This window comes from Cebidichthys violaceus, unplaced genomic scaffold (genome assembly GCF_023349555.1).
Source record: "Cebidichthys violaceus isolate CVI_PGR_0920_01 unplaced genomic scaffold, fCebVio1.0.p SCAF_11, whole genome shotgun sequence".
Taxonomy (NCBI): Eukaryota; Metazoa; Chordata; class Actinopteri; order Perciformes; family Stichaeidae; genus Cebidichthys; species Cebidichthys violaceus.
This window is the reverse complement of record NW_027176274.1, coordinates 5635471-5662066: the sequence shown is the minus strand read 5'-3', so window position 1 is coordinate 5662066 and position 26596 is coordinate 5635471. Positions and strand designations below refer to the sequence as shown.

Genomic DNA, 26596 nt, shown 5'->3' with positions numbered 1-26596 from the left:
CCTTATAGAACGGACATGGAAAAGTGCTGTTGGGCCTTTTCCTGTATGGCTCTATATCTTACTTCCTATCTGTAGCCCTGTGTGTGTTTACGGCTGTGTGTCTGAATTTATGGGAGAGGGCCACTAGAGTTGAATGCGTGTCCGCTTGTGACTTATGTGTAAACAGCTGTGTTCAGTGGACTGAAGCTGATGCACTCTGTTGAATATTTAAACACTTGCAAGCACACACAAACACACGAGCGAGAAGAGAAACAAAGTCTATTTTGTCGTGAGTCAGATGTGTTGTTCTGTTTTGTCGTTTTCATTTTACAGCACCAGCAAAATGATTGTGACTACACGACTGGTGAGATCATGTGTTGTTCAGTGTTATTATCCTAAAATCACTTAGCGTGGAGACAATTAAAAACCAGACAAAGTGAACTTCCACAAAATCTACTTGCCCTAAGCCTAGAAGATGTAGAATTATCTCTGTGTGTGATTGTGGGTGGCATTTAGGGATGGCAGCAGGAGCAGTTGCTGTGGTGTAAAGTGGGAATGAACCGTTATCATGCACGGATTACATCCAGAAGGCAAACATCTGGCACGCAGACATAGACAGACAGACCAGCAGACAATCACTGAACCTGCAATAGCCAAGAGGTTGATCCGCACTGTGATCATGGAGATGATGGCTGCAGATATGATGTGCATGATGTCATTAGGCGCAATAACAAGCAATGTGTATGGGCAGGATAAAACATGGCCGGTGCAATCACAGAGGTTGCAGTCAGCATGATTGGACGTTTAGGACACATTTATCTCCATTAGATAGAAATCAGTTGCTGCCAGTCATTTTATATAAATTGTACAAGGTATATAATCAGTTCAGCACCAAGCTATTTTTTATGGAAATATCTCACTGTTCTTTGTTGTGTCTGAGCAGAACATTGATATTTTACACTTTACAGTCACCCGATACTCAAAAGGGAAAAGGGGGAAGATTCTATCAGGAAAAAAAACTCTATAAACATTCCACCTTTTACGTCCTCTCATTACGGACACTTTAAACTGAGGCAGGACTCAAATAAGAGCTAAGTTTGAAACCACAAAGTTGAATTGGACAAACTGTAAAATAGATGTAGACAGAGGTAAATGGGCTATAATTGCATATAATACAGTAGCCCTATTCTCCTTTCAGTCAAGTAAAGACATCAGTTCACCCTGAATGATGAATGTATGAAACGAGTTGCAAACATTGTAGATTTTTCAGTTTTTCCACTGAGTGCTTTCTCTTTGTATTACACGTATTATAATAAATAACCCTACTTGTTATCTCAATGGTAATCACTGTACTCACTACTGCAAAGTGCAATCCTTGTTTTAAATCACTTTTTATTGTTATTATATCTGTGTTATGCCTGAATTTTATTTTTATTGTAGTCAGGGTAACCTGTTGAAACTTTTGTTAACAGTAGAGGATGTCCCTTATTCTCTCCCCATCATCGCAAACCTCTTGGCTAGTCCTGACACATCTAGGATATATTGTTCCCTTTGGGCTCTCTCTCTCGCCCTGCCTTTCACACAAATACACACCCACACACACACACACACACACACACACACACACACACACACACACACACACACACACACACACACACAGACACACACACACACACACCTACACAATACAGAATTCTAGCAGCAGGCCATCAGTTGCAGCCAACAGCCCACTTCAAATCCACTGGGAACAGGTACGTGTCATTTCCTGTTCTTGTCTTCACCTTTCACATGTCACAACTTGACAAAAGCAGTGCGATTTGATGGCACATGAAGGAGAAGGAGAGGAGAAGGAGAAGGAGAGGAGAGGAGAAAGGTGAGGAGAGGAGCAGGAGAGGAGAGGAGAGAGGAGAAGGAGGCCATAAAAGTAGCATTTTAACGCGCCAGTTGCAATAGAGGTCTGCTTAAGAAAACATTAAAATATGGTACAGTTACTGTTTTTAGCCTTCATAACATATTAAGAAAAATATATTGCTGCCAAATTTATGAAGCACATCATTATTGCTCAAGTAAAGTAGTAAATGTGGAGAGATTTGTACAATGGCGTGCTTTATTATTGAAGTTATTGTGCAGCTGAGAATAATTTGCTATCCCCAGCTAACAAGCTCCATACAACAGTAACATATTGTAATACATAATACTTACACAGCTCCATAAAGAAACATACAGACTAATGGTCTGCATTCGTCACTCTTTACACTAAATCATCATTCTTTATGAACGTTTTACACAAATTCTTGAGTAGATCATGGATTGATAACGAATACCAAAATTCAGCAGAACATGCACTGCACCTACTCCTTCACTACATAGCTATGTGTTATTAACATAATAGGCTGAGAACACAATGTAGCACTACACAGCTGGCCACTGTAAGTCCCATGACCTAGACATGTTAATCCCTGTCCAGACATGCTGCATTACCTCCTATAGAGCAAGATGATTAACTTCAACCACTATGTAGAATAAGTATACGCAGACAGACACACACACACACACACACACACACACACACACACACACACACACACACACACACACATATACCATACTTTACATACAGAAACAGAGATACACAAAGACACACACAATGGCAGATTAAAATAAAAAGGAAAGCAGACACACACTCTCAATCCTCATAAGCACACATCCAACCGTGCACCTAATACACACTAATTACAGATGTCAAATTGAATAATGGTGTGATTTTTTTTGTTTGTGATTATTTGTAGGAATCATGTTTACTTATATGCAGAAGTATCGTGGTGATTTTGATAATATACGTGTGATGTGGAAAAAGATTGCTTTTGATCACAGTCGGCAGATGAATTGTCTTAATCCACTATATCATATTTAGTATGATAAGGGAAAATGCCGCCACCCTTGCTCTGAAGTCTAATGTCTTGAATCTGGTACAGAAATACATTGGGCAAGTATCTAACAGTTTAAATTTTCAACTTTTAGATAACATGAAAAATCACATTTCTATCAATAGCAGAAATTAGGTAAAAATCCCCCCAAAAAATGTTGGGACATGGGATAATTTTTACCTAATATATATTGCAAAAACAGTAGTCTATGTGCCCAAAGACTAAATATAGTAAGATAAGAAAAACTCACTTTTCTATTCAAATAAAAATTTCAGTTGCAGGCACAAATGGGTTGAACTTTTCCAAGGCTGTGTGGGTCATAAACAAAGTTTTGTGTTTTTATGTGTGTACATTCCTGCGAGCTCATAGTTGTGACTGTATATATGTAAGTGCATGACGGTGTGTGTGTTGCACATATATGTTTCTCTTTGGAAGTGTGTGTCGCCTTCTGTTATCTCGCATGTTCTTACCAGGCAGGTCGCAGCCGAGGACCTCCATCCTCATGCCGATCCCAGCAGGGGACCACCTCTCTGGAAAGACTCTGATGTACTGGGCCACTATCTCATCGAACCTCCGCACCTCAGGAGTATCATAGTGGCCGTTCCCCTCGAAAATCTAAGAGGGAGGCAAAGGCATGTAAGGAGGAATGTTATGTTGTTTAGAGGTATTAGACAGTGCTTTCCTGTTTTCATTGTAGAACAAGGAATGAGTAAGGATGAAACATGTCCCCTCCAGTTTAAAAGATGTTGTCCTGTCAATTCTGACATTCAAGTTCAATTCACTCAATGTGAAAATGTGGCAATGTTCTTTAGCCTGCTCCACTGATGACAGCAGCTTTTTTTTGACTGTAGCTCAGCACAGGAAGAGCCTGCTGTGATTTAAAAGAAAATGTGTCACAAGTATTACTGCTTGTCCTAGAGTTTGTTTTAAAGCCAAAGCCGTCTGAGACGTGCCTAAGATTTAACATGATGAGTGATAAGCTTGACTTCATGTTTGTTTGATATATGTGGCATCTGTCAGAGTGGGTGCACTGAAACATTGTTCTGTGGTGAAGACAGCATTGAGCACAAGTATCCTGAAACAATGGAGAAAGACATATTCGCTGCAGAGGTAGTTAAAATTGTCATTTCCCCACTCCACCGTTCACGTCTCACTGAAAAACAACAGCAAAATCGTGAGCCTGTCTCTCCAAAGTCATATAACACTCCTAATCACCACCGTTTCCAAGCACAGTATGACATGTGACATAAAAATAACAATGGAGACTGTGTTTTCTTTGATTTTCAAGTAAGCAGCCTGTGGCAAAAACACATTTATTACAGGCTGAAAACTGACTAGACTGCACAAATCCTTTCAAAATGTGGGCTGTGAAAGTTGTAATATTGGTTTCATTAATTGAAATGCATATATCTGTCTTCCCCATTTCTAGAATTTAAAAAAAAGTGTATGATGAATTTCCCAGGATGCTTATTTAAAAAGACAGGCAGATGAGAGAGAACAGAATTTTAGCATCAGGAGAAAAGCCTGGCACTAAGAAGTGCTATTAACGTTTTAAGACTGAGTCTCAGAAAGCAGAAGAGAGTTTAAAATGCCCTGTCTCACAGTGCGTTAGACTGCCGGCAATGTTGATGCAGGAAAGACATTTTTAATTAACACCCATGAGAGTCAAATAGAGGATGAGTGAACAGGAGGATGAGACACAGAGAAAAGCAGAGAGAGAGCACAGAGGACTTAGAAAGCGGCAAAGACAGAAGCAGGGAGAATGAGGACTGAGGTGATTAAATTGAATTATTATCAGAGCTGAGGCTGTATTAAATGGCTTTTTTTTTCTAGGAAATGACAAAGCAGAGAGAGAGGGAGAGAGAGGCAGATGAAGAGCAAAGAGGAAGTGAGTTGACAGACAGCTATAAATGAACTACAAATGAGGGAGAAGTGACAGTGACAATCAGAGAGCGCAGGGTACATATGTACAGTATGTGTCAGGCAGACACCACCCCCTCCTTTACCTTAGCAAACCCTGTCTTGCTGTCAGTGATGTAAGTCCAGTCTTTGCCGGTCAAGCTGTGCGCCAGTTTGTACTTCCTGACAAATGCTCTGTTCTCAGCGCTGGTGCTGCCCTCCAGCCCTCTTGCACCCTGGGTAATAATGCCCCGCACCATCTTGGGCACACCGAGGTCGGTCTGCAACACAGACAAACATGATCATTATTGTTAGCTCACTCTCTGCACCACATAAGCCCACCACTTTCCAGATGCCCTGTCTAATACAACAGCTCTGACTTTCCCTACAGCCTGCACAGTCCATCAATGCTGGTTTTTCCATTACAGAACTTTTAACAAGGTGCAAGGCTGAAGAAAAAAGTGTTCTTTTTTTTTTTTGCATTTCTGCTGTAATTCATCAACTGGCTCAGTTCAAAAATACAAGGTAGTCTGTGGCTCAAAATGGTGTCCACTGTGTGAATTACATTGTGATCCTTGATTTTTGTCATGTGGTTAATTCTAATTTTATTTCCCACATGTTGCAATATCCTCTTGTACAACTTTAGTTTCTTAGAACTGATTCCAGCACCCCCCCCCCCCCGAAATGGCCTTTGATTTCATGGTTTGTCAAAAGTGACTTTGACAGTCGTGGCCATTGGAGGTGCTGTAGCACATGATGGTTATTGGTTTAGGTTTGGGTTTGTTGTGTAGTCCTTTCTGAAACATTTTTCAGGAACTTCCCAAAGAATAGAAATAAACCAGTGACAATGGCAGGCTACACTACATTTTATTCCTGTAGTGGAAAGGGGTCAAAGAGATACCAACTGAGAGGCAAAGCCAGCAAAGTAGCAGCATTTACGTTCTGATGCAGTAAAATGAACCCCAGCTGTGGCCCCTCATCTCAAACTACAGTCTCTTTTGTGATGGGAAACAAGCAAACAGTTCTGTAGAACATATACTGTGGTGTTAAAAAAACAAGATCCTTCATAAGGACAAAGTGACGTACCTGCAGCCACTCTTCCCCAGCTATTGGTTGCGTCGGGTTGGGAAACCAGCCAGACCGACTGGCCACCAGCCTGGCCGCCCCCATGGAGCCGTGGATGTCTCTCATGGACGACGCAGAGATCTGGGAGTCTGGTAGCAGCCCAGACAACATGCCTTGCAGCTCTGAGCAGGGTGCATCTAAACAAGATGCAGAAAGAGAACGGAGTGAGAATACTGGGTCACTATACTCTTTCTAAAGCATGGCAAAAAAACATTGTTCAACGAATGTAATCATTGCATATTAATGCAGAGCTGGAAAACGTTCCTCTGCTCTCTTTCCGTGTTTCAAAGATCAGTCAAGCATACAACACTTGAAAGTCAGCTTCCAAACAAAGGTTGTGTTCATGAGTTGTCTGATGCGAGAAGGACACTTGTTTCTTGTATTAAAGGGTTGATTGTTGGAGCTTTGTTGAATGAACATGTCTTTGTTTCAAAATGGTCTCTGCATTCAAATGCATTACCAAACAGTAATAAAATAAAATCGACAAATGTTTACTGTGATGGATTTTATATCTCAAGTCTGTGAAATGAAACGGTGAAATGAAATTAGAGACTGCCAGGAAAGTAGAAATCGAAGAACTGCTTTGGAAACGGTCAGGAGTGATGGAAGTCAAAGGGGAATACATGGTATTATTATCATCCTTTAAAGTCGGTTGGATTTTCTGTTCTCTAGGTTGCTGCATTACTAAGCATCTTAGCATTAAAAAACTGAATGAATGTCAGGAATGATTTAATATCACCGTTTGATCTCATCTTGGAGCAAAACTCTAGTGTGATGGTGACGTGAATTGTTAAAACACGGCACTCCGCTGCTTTCCATCAACCCATTTCATTATGTTTCCTTCCTTCTGCTGCAAAGTTGATGCATAACTTTAACCAAGCTTCCAAAGGGGATTCATCATGGGGAATATGAGCCGGAGAAGTCCCAAATGGAAGAACTAAATGGGGGCGTGCTGCAGATCAAAGGGATACTGCTTATTGTGCTGACAAATGTGTTTTAGTCTAACAAGCATCAGAATATTTGTTATTTCCATGAATAATCACAGAAAACAACAAAGGGAACACAACAGAGTGACCATTTGTATTTCAAAAATGTAGCATAGTATAAACAAAACCATTGGAATGAAGGAAGGAAGGAAGGAAGGAAGGAAGAGGAAGCAGGATGAAAGGTGATGAAGAAGAGTTAGAGGACAAGGAGGAGATAGACAAAAGGTCAAATAGAAAGATGGAAAGTAGAGAGAGCAAGTGAATGGAGAGATAAAGAGAGAGAGAGAGCAGATTGACAGTGAAGGGTGACGATGATTGATGGTGACATTCGTCGGGTCCACGTGGAGATGAATGTCTAATGCCGTGATGTCTGCAAACGCACCTCAGCATGGTAAATAATGAATCAACAATAAGCAACAACAGCTAAGCCATGCTAGATGAGCTCCCTCAAGCTCTCTAAAAGACACGTAAACAGATCAGCCAGAAGAAAATTCTATGATTGCATTTATTGTAGTTTTTTTTATTTTTGAATCCATCTTTTTTTGAACAGCTGCACTCCAGCAGGTTTTTTTAATACAGGAGTGCAGTGGGAGTCGATGAGAGTATCATCTCTGGAGATCACAAGAGCAGAAATAGTTAGATATCACACACCAGCATGAGAGCTCTTAAAGGTCCACACATATATATACACACACACACACACACACACACACACACACACACACACACACACACACACAAAGCGATGCATGCACCAGCACATAGAAGTTGAATAGACAAGGTCTCCCACACTGGCACATGCTCTGATGTTTAGCCCACACATGAGCACACACACACACACACACACACACACACACACACACACACACTCCCACTGTGCTTTTCCTGATAACAGGGTCTCTACAAAAGCTGTAAAGTACACCATTGAGTGCTCTACCTCGCCGATACGCATGCACACGGCTGCGCACCACACACACACACACAGATGCACATATAGCTTTACGAACACGTACACTACATAAGCCTGGTGAGAAAAATAATAAAGGTGCTAAAAATAAATGATTGATAGATGCTGCAGGGCTAAAATAAAGCGAGATTAAGGAAGGAGGGATGGAGGGATGGAGGAACAAAGAGTTGAATGAGGCAGGGAGAGGGTAAGATTTAAGGGAAGGAATAGGGTGGAGAAAATGAGAGACAGGGAGAGAAAAGTGGGAATGGAAGCTGTCAGCAAAAGGCAATAGAAAGACAGAGGAGAAAGTAGAATGAGAGGGAAGAAAAAACAAACGACATTGACGAGGGATAGGCAGAAAGTGAGCAAGAAAGTAGAGAGAGACATAAAAGTGTGATTTAAGTTAATGACATGTCACTGACTGAGTGCTTTATGTCGGCCTTTATAGGCCTGTGTAGGGCATTATCACATCCCCCTGGCAGTGTGTTCGGGTGTGTGCTCGTCAATATGTGCAGGGAAAGAAGAAGGGAAGATACTGCATAGCTATTAGCGGGTATGTTTGGTTATAAAGTTTCTCCGCAGGTTATAGACATGTCTTCCTGAAAGCGTGGCACAACAGTGTGTTGTCAGTCTACAGTGACGTACTCTGTCATCTCTCTTAACGGAAGCAGTGACAAGATTCTGCATATAAACCCAGTCTTTTCCTCAGGCCAGTGATTGATTGGAGACATTACAAGGCAGCAGAGATGGGCAACACACAGGGAAACAGGAACGGCCAACAGAGGTGTTGAATGGGTTCTCACTGCTGAGAGCATATGAGAAACTTAGGGAGATATATAATGCAATTTCAGGTGTTAAAACAGGGTAGAGAATAGGCTGCTGGTAGACAAGAACACAGGCAAAGATCCCTGATGTATGCCACATCCCTGTCTCTTTTGCCTGCTCTCTCTCTCTCTCTCTCTCTCTCTCTCTATCATACACACACACACACACACACACACACACACACACACACACACACACACACACACACACACACACACACACACAACACACAGGGACACACAGGGACACACACACACACACACACAAGCTGTATCATATTGTTTTGGTGTGATTGTGATTTGTGTGGGTGCTGAAATAGCCCCCCTAGATAAGAGCATATCTGTCCCTCTCAATGGCCACTACGATGGCAGCAGAGAGAGGCTCTAACCCAATAATGATACAGTGGAACTGAAACACACACACACACACACACACACACACACACACACACACACACACACACACACACACACACACACACACACACACACACACACTCAAATGGATTGAAACTCTCTCTTTTACCATTTCTATGACACACAAGCACACACACACACACACACACACACACACACACACACACACACACACAAACACAGACAGTCTAATTAAGTTTTATCTATTTATAGGATTGAGCTGATTATGCTGGTTGAAATCGTGTTTGTTTGCCAGGGCTGCAGATGAAAGCTGAGAGCCTGTCTCTGATGTTATCACCCACACATCACACTCTAGTATTATTCTATTAGGACTGAGTGTGTGTCTTTTCGTGTGTGAGTGGGAAACTGAGAGGGAGGATATGTATATGAAAGAGCGAGGGCAAGAGTGTGAGTGCACATGAGAGTGGGTGTGTTGTGTGCATAGTGAAATAAGGAGAGGAAGGTCTGAATAGAAGCATTGGATAGATTGATGGATGGACAAATTACTGAATTGTTTATCATTAGGTTATACAAATGAGAAAAAAAAGACCGTTTCACATTTGCTTGCTTGTTCTTTTCCAGGAAATGTTTTCTGAGGGAGTTATTTTTGCCTTGACCCACCTTCTGACCCGGTGAAAAAGCCAGTATATCACTGGTATAAAGTTTGGCAAGACCGCTACCGTGTTTTCACAAGAGTGAGTCCCACGAGGAGAAAAAGTCTGAGAAAAGCTACGGAAGGCGCTACATCTTTCTTACCCGTAATCTGACAGCCGTACAGCTCAAAGCGCAGAGCGATGCCGTTCTTCCACGTCTGAGGTCGGATTCTTACGAAGCGGGCCAGGACGGGCTGTGGGATCCGATTGAGAACCACCTCCGCGGCGTCAGTGTTGGCATGGAAAACCTACATAGAGAGAGGAACAGACCAGGTTTAATAATACTACATGAATGGCTGAAGGGATTTTCCCTGTTACCCTGTACAGGAAGGGCAGAGGGCAGAGTGAGCGACATAACTAAATGATGGATCGGACATTTTGTAGACATTTATGGTTCCCAGACGATGTCTCCAAATTAATTTGGTGAACCTCCATCCTGCTGGTGCCTCCATGAGGTTCACATTTAAGGTTTTTCAGTGAAATGTCACGACAACTCTTGGCTGGATTGCTATGAAAGATAGGATATTCACGTCTACCTCTGAATGAATTGTAATCACTTTGGAAATCCTTTTACGTTTCATCTAGCGCCATCATCAGGTCAAAATTTGCATTTGTTCAATACTTTGGTTCAAGACCAACTACCTGCAAAAGTCAGCCTCAGCCATACTTGTTGTTTGGTGCCAATTAGTACATTTAAGCTACTAAGGCTTAGTGGGAAACTATAACCCTTTAAATAAATAGTTATATGACAGAATAAGATATGAATCTCATGTCTGCGGGTTCAGTGTGGAGCTGTAATCAGAATGAGTTTAGCCGAACTTAGCATAAAACTCTCAATCACATGTGCATTAACAGAAATGTAACAGTGACAAGAACAACTCAAAAATATCTTTATGGTCAACAGTTTGTGTTGTCTGACTACAACAGACTAATGTTCCTCTTCCATGTGCACACACACACACACACACACACACATACGGTACATAAACACACATACACACACAGTGAACATATTGCTTCTGTCCACAAAGGAAGAAATGAGCGCAAATATTTTCTGACACACACACACACACACACACACACACACACAGTCTGAGGGCATGCAGTGTGTTATAAATCAAGGGTGCAAGTATGTAGGAGAGCATCCTCTTCTCACATCCCCTTGACTTAACCACACACACACACACACACACACACACACACACACACACACACACACACACACACACACACACACACACACAAACACGCAGACACACACAGGAAAACATCATCTTTACTCCTTCACGCACAGAGAGCAAAGAAAAACAGACGCTGTCGCCCCTCAACGCACACACAACATGATATCGTCTCTCTCTCTCTCTCACACACACACACACACACACACACACACACACACACACACACACTACAGAACACACACTGTGTTACAAAGTGCCCTCTGAGCTCCCACATTCCTCACCACACACACACACACACACACACACACACACACACACACAAAGTAATTTCCTCTAAAAACACACACAAATACAGATAAAAAGGAAACAGAATGCAAGCGCACATGGCCAGAAGCACTCTTTTTGTCTCTTGAAACCAAGACTTTATATCTCTGTCTGTCTGACATGTGTGTGTCTCTCTCTCTCTCTCTCTCTCTCTCTCTCTCTCTCTCTCACCACAGGAAGATGCAGCTGGGCTTCAGCCCTTCTCTCCATCATTTCACTGTCTGTCCTCCTTTCTGACTTTCTCTTCCCCCCACACACCCCCTCTCTGCCAGGATGCTGTACAGTTGTATATTTAAAAAAACTAAATCCATCCTGTTCTTTCATTAGAGAACCTCAAAGGCTGTTTTCCCTCGGTGTCTTTAACACTCTTTCTGTTAAGTTACATCAGTGCTGAAAACACTACATAGTGTGTTTATCACAAAGAGCAGCACACCTCGTTCAACAGAGCCAAAGGCCTTGCAATTACTTGCTTGGGTACTCATTTATAGCTTTGTTTTTGGAGTGTGTGTAAATTCACTATTTTCTTCCTGTTCCCAATCCATTAAACAGCGGGGCCTGTCAAGGGTGACAAAATATGGATGAAAGGGCTTTCTGACTTGAAGGAACAGGAGCGGGCTACTAGGCCAGCTGGGAATTGAACCCATGACCCACTGGGTGTATGATACAAAGTCAGATGCAGTGAACTCATGCCCTTACAATGGCTGTGACCAGTTAAATGATGGAAAAATGCCTAAAGGCCCCAAAAGACTTAATGGGATTGTGGTAGTGGTATGTAATTACAGCTGTGTGTGTGTGTGTGTGTGTGTGTGTGTGTGTGTGTGTGTGTGTGTGTGTGTGTGTGTGTGTGTTGGTGTGTAAAAGTGTAATTATGAAGTCTCACTCTGAGGAATTGGGGGCTGGTGGGTGCTTTCTGATTTCCCTCGGTGCGCACTGAAACTTTTCCTCAGTGTGCACAGACACACACACACACACACACACACACACACACACACACACACACACACTGTACTGTACGTGCTTTTATATATGTGTACATAAGAGTGTGCACACTGTGTGAGTCATATTTTGTGTGTGCCTGTGTGTTGTGTGGTAACCTTGCTACTGTCCTTTACCATCTGTTCTGTATATATGCTGTTTATGAACACGTCTGATGTACGTTTTTGTTTTTACTGTGATCAGCGTTCCTCAGGGTCACCAAACAGAGCAGCTCCTGTATTTCAGCTCCTGCTTGATGCAAACCTGTCACGGTTACAACTGCTGCTTTACAGTCTCTTCAGTAAACTGACTGCATTTCAGTGCACGTGAGTCCCGTGAGCGTGCCCACACTGACTAATCACTGACCCTCTGCACTGCGCTCATACGGCGGTTACCACTGATAACGCTGTTGTTGCGGAAGCGTAGCGCCAACCCTCCGGTTCTCTCCCAGGTTAAAAACGTTAGCTCTGCCAGCACCGTTGCCGTTGTTTGCACTGTTTGTGCTGGTATGACTGTTAGCTTCTAGCCGCCAGCTCAGCCGTCGCCATGTTGAGAGCCATGCGGAGGCAATCCCTTCATCAAAGATATGCTCTTAATTTGGAATTCAGCACCTTGTCTCTTTCTACTAGGCCCCCGCAACAATCAGCTAATGAACTACACCTGTAACCGAGCTCAGGTTTTTGTTTGTGTGTTTGTGGGTGTTTTGTGCAGGTTTGTTAATTAATGGACCAATGTTTCCACCTGTGTGAGACAAGACAAGCTGACACCAGGAACACTGGTGGGAACAGATGCTTAACTTTACACCTCTCTTTTCCTGTGTGTCTCTCTTTCTTTTACACACACACACACACACACACACACACACACACGCTCGCACACACACGCAGGCCAATACAACAAGAAGAAATGCTTCAGATCAACAATAGAAAAGCAATTCAAAGCAAGAGAAATCTTCCCGATTAAAATGGTACTTTCATCTCTCAGTGAAGGTCAAAGGTGATGGACATGGAGTGAATATTGTTTTCTCCTTCATTTACACACACCTATTCTGCTGAATAACAATAGTGTGCAGGGCAGAAGGACACATATTGTGTGGCTGCTTCTGGTTTATAGTCAAGAGGTGACTACCCAAACGCATAACCACAGGATAGAAAAAGAGCATGAGGAGGAATATGTTCACCTCACGGGAAAGAAAAGGACAGGTGTGTGTGTGTGTGTGTGTGTGTGTGTGTGTGGCTGTGTCGTGAGCCTGCAGGGCCACAGTCAGTCAGCCAGTGAGGACCAGCGCAGACACACTGAATTATTCAAATGTCCATGCTGTGTGTGTGTGTGTGTGTGTGTGTGTGTGTGTGTGTGTGTGTGTGAGTGTGTGTGTTGTGTGTTGTGTGTATGTGTGTGGATAGAGTTATAAAATAGTAAAATACCCCCCCATCTCCTCTCATTTCATCACACAAGGACAACTACACACACGCAGACTTCGGGGAGGTAACCTGTGTTTGACAGCTAAATCCTGGTATGTGTGTGTGTGTGACAGTTAAGTCACAAACCAAATGACACATGGCACCCTTATAATATCCCCCTTAGTCCCGTTCCTCTCTTTTTCCTCTCAGCTTTTCTTTCTTCATTTGTCACAAACTCTTTCCTCGCTCTCTCCTTTGATCTCGACCTCCCTCCTGCCTTTTCCTCACCTCGCCCCCCCACCCTCCTCCCACCACTCCGTCATTTTATTTAATTTCCCCTCTCCTGACATCCTTACAGGCTGTGTTGCTGATCTATCCAGAGGGATTTGTGGTCAACACCCTTGTCTGTTATTCTCATTATTCCTCCTCTCCTCCATGCCTCCGTTCATCCATCCATCCCTCCATCCCTCCTTCTTTTGCTCCGTGGTTCCCCAGTGAACACTTCTTCTCCCCCTCTCTGCCTCTTGCCGTCACTCACTTCCTCCCCTATGAACCTCACTTTTCTCCCTTCGGTTTCCACCTCTCATCCTCCCTCTGCACAGCTCAGTTTCTCTTTACTCTATCAGTTCAATGCTTGACTGTCTTCTGCTTATGTTTTCTTTCTTAATTTTTCCAACTCTCCAACACTTTCCTCTCAACACGATCCCTCTCCCTCCCTCTGATTCCACCCACGTTTCCCACCTTTATCCCTCTCTCTCCATCCATCCTCTCTCCCACAGATTAAGGTGGGAATAAGAGGTTTTGGTCTTGGCAGAGGTCCAGTGTTGTAATGGCCACAGACAGCTCTGCCTGCAGCAATTCAGGAGGGCTAGGTAATGACATTTGTACCACGTCGTGCTTAAATGTACCTCTACCAGCAGAAGGTCTCCAACTTCTCGAGACAAAGAGTCAAACTAAGACAACATCATGTCTATACTTGAGACCTCAGGTCACAGAAAATTGATGGTTTTCCAACCTCCCATAAGCAGGCCCACAGTCAATTATATACACTGAATCATAGGATAGTTAAAGTTATACTGATAATCTTGTGTTTCCTGTTTCTGTATAATGCTCCCATGTTGGTGCTCTAATGATTTTTCCCATGAGCAGTAAAAAATGATGTGCAATGACCTGATCATCGTGAGGGGATATGAAAAATGGCAACTTCCAATTAAAAACAGGAACAGAGGAATACAGAAACATTTATGGATGAAAAGACACAGAAAACAGAGAAAACATAAAATACAAATTGGCTAAGAATCACGACTAATCCCAGAGAAACAGCACAGCATACTGGTTCTGCAATGATGATTCCAATATAATCACTTTCGCCTGGCATTCCCCTTGTGTCTTATACTTTCTGTCTGCTTTTTTTCCCCTCTTTCTCTAGTGCATGTCTTGAGTCAGTACCTGTCATTTGTGAGTACAACGTCAGTACAGTGGGAACAAATGCTGTGTGAAAAAATACTTCCCCTTCTCTCCAAAAAGTCCATGCACTTTAACATATATTCCATATGTCCCATCTGGTTCACAACAGGCCTTTAATAACGTTATCAAATACATTGCAGATCACACAAATCATCGTGACGTTGGGTGACATGGGCTGCCTCCCAGATGTTTAAAACCAGTGTGTGTGTGTCTGTGTGCACAGTGGCTGTTTTATTTAAGAGTTACTCATCTGAGACGAATGTTAACATATACAACAAGCAGGCATGTGTGTCTTTTTGCTGTTGTGTTGTGCACGAGTGTGTGTTTGCATGAGCACAGACAGTATGCTCTGCTCTGTAAGTTTATTTTCTTAATATCCGTGTGGCTACCATTAATTTCTGTCCTCCTTTCAGGACTGCACATAAAACATACATTTAATAATTCCTCCAGATTAACACACACACACACACACACACACACACACACACACACACACACACACACACACACACACACACACACACACACACACACACACCAAACCAAAGCTGAAGTCAAGCACAAAAAATCATGTGTTCGAGCAGCATGAACTTGCCTGTCTGGCTCATGATGACTTTCTCAGAAACATATGGGGGGGGTGTGTGTGATGAAGTGCCGAGGGAGAGGAAAGAAGAGGGATGGAAAAGAGTGCACGAGTGGAGGGATAAGGTGAAGGAAGATGTGAAGAGAGCAAGTGTGTGGGCAAGGGGGGAGGATTTGATGGATGACAGAGTTTTGAGAAAGCTAGTGAAGAGGTGAGTGAGTGAAAATGTCAGGTGAGAGATGAATGGATAAATGAACAGTTCAGAGCAGGTTCAACAAGTTAAGAAGAGAGGAGTTGGGAGACATCTATATATCCCTTGCATTGGTAGAAAAACTATCTTCAAATAAAATAATAAATGAATCATTCTATGTGGCATTTGTGCACATTTAAATTATTTTACATGCGATCCCTGCATGAAATGATCCAGGATCTGTTCTCAGTTATGAAAAAATATATCCTTGGATTATTCTGTGAATGCAGACACAGCATTTTACACACCCAAACCATAAACCACTCTTCTTGGCCACTGACCGTCGAGTTATTTATATGTTTTTTTCTAACATAAAAGGCAGACAGTTGAGAAGGCGAGGCAGTTGCCGATTGGCCGCCTGAGGTATGTCAGCTGACATTTGGCCCCAAGACGCTGACGCCATCGTTTCATCATCCCATAAATGACCATCACTCTCTTTGTCTTTTTTTCAGTTCTCTCTGCTCTACCTTTACTCTGCTTCCTCTTTCATCTCAAGCATGGAAGCACCATAACGTGTATACCAAATTGCAAGCTTGTATGCAGTATATTCAAATCATTTTTATTTTTACATATATATCAATATCAAAAAATGTAAAATGTGTCTGCACACTACACCCTCTGTCTTTAGGCCCTCTATATGCAGAGGAAAAAAACCTTTAGGAAGAGCAACAATGTAGGGATCCCTCTCCCTGGAGGGAAGGACATGCAATATATGTTGTGTGTACAGAATAGAACAACAAAAGACAGTGTCAGTATGACAAAACACCCAATATATCTGGTTAATATCCATATCGTACAGATGAGATTATGATATACAGAAGAGGATAAACGGAAACGACTGAGGACCCTGAGCTGAACCATCAGATTACAGCACAGACTGTCTCACCAGGGGGGCTCAATAGGCCGTTACCAGTTGGTTTGAGGATGCGCATATGTGTGTGTGAGTGTGTGTGTGTGTGTGTGTGTGTGTGTGTGTGTCTGTTCGTGTGACAAGAGAGGGATATTCTAGTAGAAACTGCTGCTGATTTATTCTAAACCCCTCCTCCTCTTCAAAGACACACACGCACACACTGTGCCCCCCATAGGCATTCAGACCTGAACGCAGCTTTCCAGGGTTATGGGGGAATCAAAAGTGATTACGGGTGGTAGCACCAACATCTGACCTCAAAACATCATCTTTAATATTATCAATGGTTACAATAGTATTGGATTGTTATTGTTAAATAGCTTAGTGTCAGCAGAATATTGCTATTTGACTGTCAACACAAGTGAGTGATGATGGTGAATTGACTGATTGAATTGGTTCATACTGCACCAATTAAACTACCAAAATTAATATTTTTCTTTTCAACTCAACTGTCGACTGAGCTTCATAGCTCTAAACCTGATTTTTTTTTTTAAACTTGATTTACGCTCACCTCCTTGTCCTCATTCTTCTATCATTCCTTCATAAATGTATTTATTTTCTCCCAGACTGCCTTTCTCCACAACTCCCCGTGTTTTATCCATCAATCATTTCTCTGGGAGATAGCTACATCTATAAGCCTTATGGAATCTGCAGCACACAGAGGAACCCCAGATGGTTAGACTGAATCTCCTGTTTCCTTCTCAGAGCAGAAGAAGCATTTGCACTGTACTGCATGTGTGCATCTGTGAGTGTGTGTGCATGTATTAGTGGGTTTATAGCACAAAGCTAGACGTGGCGTTAGCCCGCAGGACAAACATGTGTGACCGCTATAGCAGTGGTAGAACGGCCCTGATGGAAAAAACAGCCACAACCACTGGAACGCTCCTCTACTTTAATTGCAGTTGCAACCATTTTAAAGACCCTGGGCACCGCCTGTTTCATTTCTACCCGGCCCCCACAGATTGCAGCTCACTCACTGATGATTCATCATGCTTTAACACCACAGAGAGAAACGGCTCAGAAACCTGTCCAACCAGGTCGACATTCGGCAGAACTCTGACCAGAGAGTAACACAAACCAGATGGGAGGTGAAAAGCAGACTGTGCAGTCTAGTGTAAGTGTAGCTGCAGTCAATGATGTAAGGTATCGCTTGGAGCTTGGAGACGTGTGCTGATTCTGGCTTGGTCATAAACCCTTAAATGAAGCCCGCTGAGCGGTGGTGGAACGGCTGTAATTGCAGACACCGGTTGAATTTTGGGCTTGTGGTCAAGTGCTGCTGCAAATATTCCGTCTCGCATGCCTCTTCCATGAGTGTGCATGTCCAGGCATGCGTGTCACCTGAGAGCATCCAGACCTTCTCCCTCGTCCTGACTACTTTAAGTTTTAGGAATATGTGTGTTTGTGCATGTGCTTTGTGTGTGCATTTGTGCTTACCTTGTGATTTTTGCCATGTCTGTAGACCATCCAGTCCTCTCCGTTGGTGCTGACCTCCAGCTTGAAGGCGGTGACATAGTAAGTCTTTTGAGTTTCCTTTGAAATGGCGCCCTGGGTGGCGATGCCTGTAAGTACCTTTAAGGTATGGAGGTCCACCTGTTGGCAGAGAGGACAGAGGAAGTTTTATCAAATGATTAAAAAAAAAAAAAAAAACCCGACATGAACAAAATACTAAAGGATGCACACAAGCTGAGAACTACTAATGAACTGAAATCCCAACCACATTCTCCAACCTTCCCTGATCCAAATCAAATTCTAATGTTAGGCCAGAATCCAAGTCATACACTTGACAAAACGCCCTCCTGCTGAAGCTCCTACCACATTAAATTGGTTAACAAATATACACCTGAACTTATCAGGATCCATCTCTCACCTCCACCGCTCTATGTACCTCTCCTTCTTTCTCTCACTCTCTCTCTCTGCCTCTCTCCTGGCAGATCGATAGTAACGACCTGGGGCTCATTTTAATTTCCTCCCATACAATAGCCATAATCACCTCCCCATCCTGATTGTGGATGCTACGCTACGTGTCTGGCATGCTGCGAGCAGTGTTGCATTATACATAGACATCATTGTGCGCTGAATGCAGGCTTCAAACTCCTTCATTTCAAGGTCCCTCAAGTAGTGCATTTGTTTTGCTCCACAGTGCCCAAAATGAGTAGGTCAAGCTGAAAAATGTAGCTCTATAAAGCATAATTCTAAGTAACAAAAGGCATATTTCAATTTTAGACTCTCTGAAATTGTGTAAAGAAAGAAAAAAGATATTATATTGCTTGGTTAGTGTTTTAACACAACTAATGAGGACTTTTATATTGATATTTTGGACTTACATCCGGGGTTCAACATTATTTTGTTGAGGGTTATACATAGACAGGCTGTTCTCATACATTGTTCGTCACTATAGGAGGCCGCTATTGTTGTGCAGCGTGAAAACAGAAGTCAACGTGACGCTACTTCTGCAGTTATTGTAACCCAAACCACAATCTTTATTGATCTTTGTTTCCTGAAAAAACGGTAGTTTATTTAGAAAAGACTGTAACGAGCGAAGATTGACAGGTGTTACCAGGAACACAGCAGACATGCAACTGTTTAACATCCATATTTTACATTTTTGAACCTTCAGTTTTCATGAATTATGTTCTAAGATACGTTAAGATCAAAGCCTCTACTGTATTAAACAAGGTTTTGAGACAAAGAGAGGCTGCAGACAAATAAAGAGCAGAAGATGAGAAAGGTTCTACTCTAGGTTAGAACATTTATTCCCCGCCAATGGAGCTGTTGAAACCGGTAGATTAATCAGAACTCGTTGTGTGTCAGTGTGTGTGTAGGTGTGTGTGTGTGAGAGAGTGTGCTGTACATTCCACTGGGGTATACAGTAGTACAAAACACTGAGGGAGGTAAAATGCTGCGTTTGTTATCTGTCAGAGAGACAGGTGTTTTAGATTACTTCCAACACACACACACACACACACCTACAGACACACGCACACACACACACACACACACACACACACACACACACACACACACACACACACACACACACACACGCCTGCACGCTTAGGGCCAGGCAGAGATCCACCAAGACAACTAATCGATGGTCCGGAACCGAGGAGAGGGGAGAAGAAGAGGGGTGAGGAGTAAGGGAAATAGGAGAGAGAGCGAGAGAATAGAAGGAGGTGAAGAATGAATGAATGAGTGAGCGAATGAGAGAGGGAGAGAAAGAGAGAGGGGTATGCTAAGTGAGCCTTCCCAGGGAAGGCTTCTCATCAATCACAGAGTTGTTAGAATAACGGAGCCACCAGAACTCACATCATCAATCTGCACCACACCTCACTGGACCAGCCCAGAATAAAATAGAACAGAACAGAATCGTATAGAATAGAACAGGATGAAATAGAGTATAACAGAACAGAACAGAGCAGACTAGACTAGATTAGACTGGGATAGAAGAGAACAGAACAGAATAAAACAGAATAGAATCACAGAATGTCAGAGAAAGTGCCCAGGAGAGAGATTTAAACGACACACGTGGCTCTTGAGCCAACATAGCAACACACACATGCCTAAGCTGCGTGGGCACACATATCAGCAGACACACACTCACACACACTCACGCAGACACACGAGCACACACTCAGTTATAAGAGAACAGGGGGTGCTACATGCAAGAAGGAGAGGCATGTTGGCATTCATGACAGCTGCTCGTCAAGACAGGAGGTTGCACACGCACGTATGCACAAACACATACCTATGTACACACACACACACACACACACACACACACATGCAGGGGTCTTGCTCTCTGCAAAGTGTTAACGCAGTGGAACAGCTGAGAGCCTCAGTGGAACGCGGCGACCCGACCATAACGCCGGTGACCAGAGAGAGACAGAGAGGCAACGTAGGACAAGTGGAAACTTCTTTTCCAAGCAAATCTATGATCGCACACGTCACAAGCAATAATTCACAAACCGAGGTCTTTTCATGGGTTGAGGAGCTATATATGGGCAATCTAAAAAAAAAAAGAAAAAAATATGGAGAGTCTTTCAAGCGATTCATGTTGAGCAAATTCTTTAATGTCAGCTAATTTTAAGAGGGGGCTGGAGAGAGTGAGCTGTCAGCTGCAGTTGAGGTGAAACAGGAAGGAAGAGACTGATGGGACCTTGGCCTCATGCTGCCTCTTGGCCACAGTCCCTTCCTGTGTTTGCTGGTCCAGAGTTTGGCCTCAGTAGAGCTCTGACAATCAGAACTGCTGCTTCTATTCCAAATCTGTCTGTGGCTATCTGTGATTTTGTCCCTGTGTCCATAAATTTACAGATGAGGTGCTTGCCTGGTTCTTGTTTCTCTGAGCAAAACACAGATCCCTCACCGGCTCCTTTACTGTTAACTGAACACACTTGTGATCTTTTTTTTTTTTTTTTTTGGAAGCAGCACATCTTGGGTCGTCTAATCACAGGCTTCAGAGAGGATGGAATATGTTAGCTGCACAAAAAGAAAGCCTAATTCGTTGTGAGCTTTTCTGTGGGGTGATTGTGCTGCAGGATTTCAGTCAGGAAAACTGAGAGTCAAGCAGCTGGCATCCGGACCAGTTGGCACGAACTATGAAAAAAACGATTTTGATAATGATGAGTTTCTGGCTCTCGCAACGCTCTCTTAAAATCATAAGAAATAGATATGTCTGCATCTTACATTAGGTAGAGGAAGGGTTCAAACTGATAGCACAATGAAGGGAAATCATGCATGACATTACGCCACATTTAAAAAAAATTAAAAAAGCGTGTCGACAATGAGTATAGCAAAAACCTATGGGCAGTCTTTGCAAGGCTACAAGGAGGTGACACCCAACAAGATAATCTGTTGTTTATAGAAGGCGTCTCACCGAAGAGCGCCTCGCAGGCTGGTTTGAATTCATTTCTGTCTGAGGGGTGAGTAAACCTCACACTCCCTTTCCCCTCTCACCCAGACAGCCTCATAACTCACACTTGGCACAGGGATGGCAGGAAGTTGGCACTGTGATAAAATACGGGAAACAATGCCTTACCCAGGCATCTAGCTGCTAAACCTTGATATCACTACACCTCCCACTCGCTCGCTCTCTCTCTCTCTCTCTCTCTCTCTCTCTCTCTCTCTCTCTCTCTCTCGCTCCCACACACTCACATACGCTGACACAAATATAGCTGTGGTGGAGTTATTATGTGTGACATGTCAACGCAAGAAGAAAAAAAAAGATCAATTAAAATAGAAGTGCAATGTGTTTTTAGTTTAGGTGGAGAAAACTTTTTCAAGACTAAGATTCTGCATTTCAGGATTGGGATGTTGGATTTGTGCAAAAAAACTTTAATAAAAATAAGCTTTTGATGTTCTCAAATCAACCTAGTCTCCTTGACATAATTTGTATATATATATTACTAAATCATTTTTATCTTATTTTTCAGTATTAGCGGCGTCACTCTGATGTTAACAGTTAACAACAACAATAACAATCTAACACCAAAATATCAACTGCTGCCATGAAATTATATTTTAAAAGGTTTTAATGTACTTTTTTTTTTTTGTGATTCAGGGCTATAAAGCATTGATGTGTCCACGGCAACCTTATCAATGGACCCAAAAGACCGTCTATGAAATCATTGCGCCACGGCTCCAGAACTCGTACCTGTATGTACTCCCTGTTGCTGTCTTCATTGGGCGTCCATCCGTTGTCATGATAATTGAGTCGGGCCTGTCGCGGCAGCCAGTGTTCATCGTAGAAACTCGACGAGGCTGTGATCTGGTCATCTGTGATCTTTCCTGACTCCAGACCGAATGCATTACTACAGTGGAAAGCTACAAGAGGACGAGAAGACGAGAGGAAGAGATTTACGCCAATGTTGTTGCAATTTTTTTATTAAAGAATAATTAAAAAAAAACAAAACACTACTATGGTACTTACTCTCACTGACTTCCTTATGCGTCATGTTGTATCGAGCAGAGAAGCCGTCTTTAGCCACAGCCATGTCAGTGTGAAAGGACAGAGAGAGAATCCCAGTAGAGGATTGGATCTCAGGGGGCACCCTGGTCCCGCAGTATCGACCAATCAGAGGGCCCACTGTCGATCAAACAAGAGGTATTGGATCAGCCATCAGTTAAAATTCTGACTGCAACTTATATATATATATGTATATATATATATATACAGTATATATGTCATCGTCTGGTTTATTTTTGTGACTCATGATATGCTGGTTACACAAGATGTTGCAATGATCTCACTCATCCAAGTGTCGAGATGATTTAATCATTTGTTTCATTCCTTTAACCATCCTTTCATCCCTTAATCCTCACATTTGTTTGTCTCTATCCTTCGCTACTCTCATTGTCTTTTTTCTTTCTGCCGTTATCTTCATCACTCCCGCCTCCGCTGACATCTGCTCATCACTCCACCCTCTCATGTCATCACCTCTCCTGCCTTCATCTATCAACTCTATCCCCGGCCTGGACGTGGTTTTACAATGTGTACTAAACATGTGTGTGTGTGTGTGTGTGTGTGTGTGTGTGTGTGTGGATAAATCCTACTGTCCTCTTCTCTAATACCACAACTTGTATATGTCAACACAAACAGATGAGTGTGATTTAGAGCCCCGGGGTGTGTGCATGCTTGTATGTGTGTGTGTGGGAGCACAGATAGTTGATTCATCCTGCTACTCCTTGACTCCTCTCCCTCTATCTCTCTCTCTCTCTATCTCTCTCTCTCTCTCTCACACACACACACACACACACACACACACACACACACACAGATACTGTACACACACAAGGCGGCTTGTGGAGGAGGAAGGGGAAGAAAATAGCCGACGATCGATCAGCGCTATTGATTTTTTTCTCTCTCTTTTGGAATGGTTGGATATTTGAAATAGGGCTCTTGAGCAAATAACGGTAATAACTCTTTTCTTGTTGGTGGTGAGGAAAAAGGGGAAAAAAAGAGTAAGAGAATCTCAAATCCACAGAGATGATTTCTAAAAATAAATGACCCATGTTTGCATAAATATCCGGGCCAACAAAGTGAATATATATTTTTTCGAGAATTTAATATTTAATATTTCTGGCTTTCAGGCAAAAATGGTTTCATTTCTCTTCCTCCCTCTGTGTTTATGAATTTAATTTCAGCAGCTTTTAAAATTGACAGAAGGCACATTCGTCCCTTGCCTGACCCCAGTAGATACAGAACTTTATGTGGTAACACACACACACACACACACACACACACACACACAAACACACACACACACACTCACACACAATGATACCAATGCTTTGCTATGGATGGATGGGAATGAGTACAAGTATTGAGTTGGCCCTGTCATTAAACACAAACACACTCATATGGGAGCAAAATGGAAAAACACAGACACACACACAAAACAACCATCAACACTTCAACACATCTCAACCTTGTAGGAAACAAATATGGCCGTGCTCTTTTGCCGTATTTCTTTCTTCTTGTCCTCTCTTCCTGCTTAGGACTCTACACTCATACAAAGGTTGAAACTAAGTCCTTCACCTCTGAATCTCATCCTGTATATTTCCTTCCCTTTCAACCTCCACCCACTTCATTTTACTTTGTTTCCTTTCCTTTCATCCTGCTATCCTTCTTGTAGTCTCTCTCAGAGCATACGCCTTTCATCCTCTCTTTCTCTTCCATCCTTCTGTTTTTGCCTTTCTGGTCATCTTCATTATTATTTTTTTTACTTTCAACTTTGCTTAACCTCTCCTGTCTTCTACTTAATCCCTTGGAAAGTAGCAAAGATGTCGTGGCGTTTTGCTTTCCTCCTTTAACCGCCTTATATTCCTCTCTGTATATATTTACATCAAAGTTATTCATAAGAAGAAAAGAAACACTGTCTACTCTCCTTTGTCACTAATGCTGTCCAGTCTTTGATGGCTGGATTCTAAATACCTTACAAGTTTTGGGAATTAAGCAATTCAAAATCTCTTCTATCAAATGGTTCAATTTGTAAAACTAAATAAGGCATGTAAATAATAAGTATAACACAACAAACTACAATAAAATATATAAGATACATGATCAAAACTAGAATAGAATAGTATAAAATATTGGAGAAAAGATTTATCGTCCAAAATGAATCTTCCTTCCTCTTCCATTCCAGTTTCCTGAACTCACTACAAATCGTCCTGTTTCTCTTTTTGTCAGTGCTCTGCTGGCCTTCATTTACTCATCTCAACTTCTCCTTCCTTTGTTCCAGACTTCCCAGCAAGTGGAGGACCTTTCCCTGCCCTTCCACTGCTCTTCTTTTTCTCTCTACCTCTTCCATCTCTTGAAACTAGATCCAAGGTCTTTGTGCCTTAGATTTGTTCTTCTAAACTCTTCCACTCCTTCCAGGAGCTAGTCTAGAAATATCCTAGCCCTCTACCATTCCTCCTCTCACCTCCCCCCTTTTCTCCCTCCTCTCAGCAACTCCTATTTTATTTTCCCCTTGAAACGTTATGTTGCTTCTCCACAGTAGGTGCCAACATCCTGCCTGTAAGCTTAGCTTTCATCCAACGCATAGCTACTAAAATAGTTGCTACTCCACCTCAGTCAATAATGATGTAGGCAGGGCAGAATACGCACCATTTTAAATTTGCTCTGTGAATTGACAAGTGAATTGTCATCACCAACACTTGTCTCTACACCTTCATTGTCATTGTCATATATGATCATGATGATCTACGTCCAGTTGATCAATGTCTCACCTCCTGGGAGCCCGTCCCACACTTCCAGCCAGTCGTACTTGCAGTCCCCCTCGCCGCCCGGCAGGGGGTCGTTCTCCAGGTCAAAGGTGAGGAAGGTGAGGGTCACATCCATGCTGGGGGGAACAATGATGATGAAGGAGCACTCCAGGTTGTGGGGGTATTTGTCGGGGAAGCCCGGGGACTCAATGAGACCCGTGGGACTGGTGAAGTTACGGGAACAGTCTGAGCCTGTGATGAAGACGCAGACACAAAATGTATATTAAGAGACATAAAAAACCACATTTATTCAGAGCAGTTTGACACCATGGACTGTGATTCTACTTCAGCGTGATGATATTGTCCAGGGCACACACTCAGATGTGCTGTTTTTAGAGGAAGATGCTTTCAAACTGAATACCTGCATAATAATTTCATTACTCCCAGTATAGCTAATTCAGCTTTATTGACCAGATAGAAGGGTATGAGAGATTAACTCCACATGAACTACTTTAAATGCAGCTAATGTGAATGTTGGAAAACATGTAGAAGATGTATTTTGGGCACAATTAGGTCTTCACTTGAGTGCTTAAGTAGCAGTAGTTTTATGTAGAGGTGAATCTTGTGGGTAGAACTCTAAGCCAAGAGGGATATATCCTCAAAATGACCATGTAGGGAATACGATTTGCAGATTACCAGCTAAAAAAAATGTAACGTGCATTTTGACTAAAGCAGGCTTTTAAAGCGGTAACACATTATTGTATTAATACTGTGTCATCTGTAAAGACAAAGATACAGAAGAGTCAGAGCGTGAGAGCAACACAGGATTGAGTTTGGATGTCTATAACAGAAAAATGCATCTGCTCGTGAATATAAAGTGCACTTGTACAAGATGCTGCGTCCCTACGAGCAACCTGGGACAATGCAGGGACAACCTAACAAAAAAAAAATATTGCTTGTTGCGTTAAAAAAAAAGAGATTGAGGAATTCAAGCGAGACGGAAGGAAACAAATCAGTGTAGGAAGGTCGTTATGTCGGGCCCCA

The 26596-nt window shown here is 42.6% G+C and overlaps 1 protein-coding gene across 3 annotated transcripts in view; it reads right to left on the bottom strand.

Moving 5' to 3' along the window:
- The window catches only part of LOC137866045 (neuropilin-2-like), a 95146-nt gene that overhangs the window by 33597 nt on the left and 34953 nt on the right, over positions 1–26596 (bottom strand). For all 3 annotated transcript variants that reach the window (XM_068701692.1, XM_068701710.1, XM_068701701.1), the window contains exons 4-11: positions 25577–25804; positions 22776–22931; positions 22500–22669; positions 18284–18439; positions 9866–10010; positions 5895–6070; positions 4916–5089; positions 3380–3524 (exon numbers count right to left, since the gene is read on the bottom strand). In XM_068701692.1, coding sequence (XP_068557793.1) covers positions 3380–3524; positions 4916–5089; positions 5895–6070; positions 9866–10010; positions 18284–18439; positions 22500–22669; positions 22776–22931; positions 25577–25804 — 1350 coding nt within the window. The remainder of the gene's footprint in view (positions 1–3379; positions 3525–4915; positions 5090–5894; positions 6071–9865; positions 10011–18283; positions 18440–22499; positions 22670–22775; positions 22932–25576; positions 25805–26596) is intronic.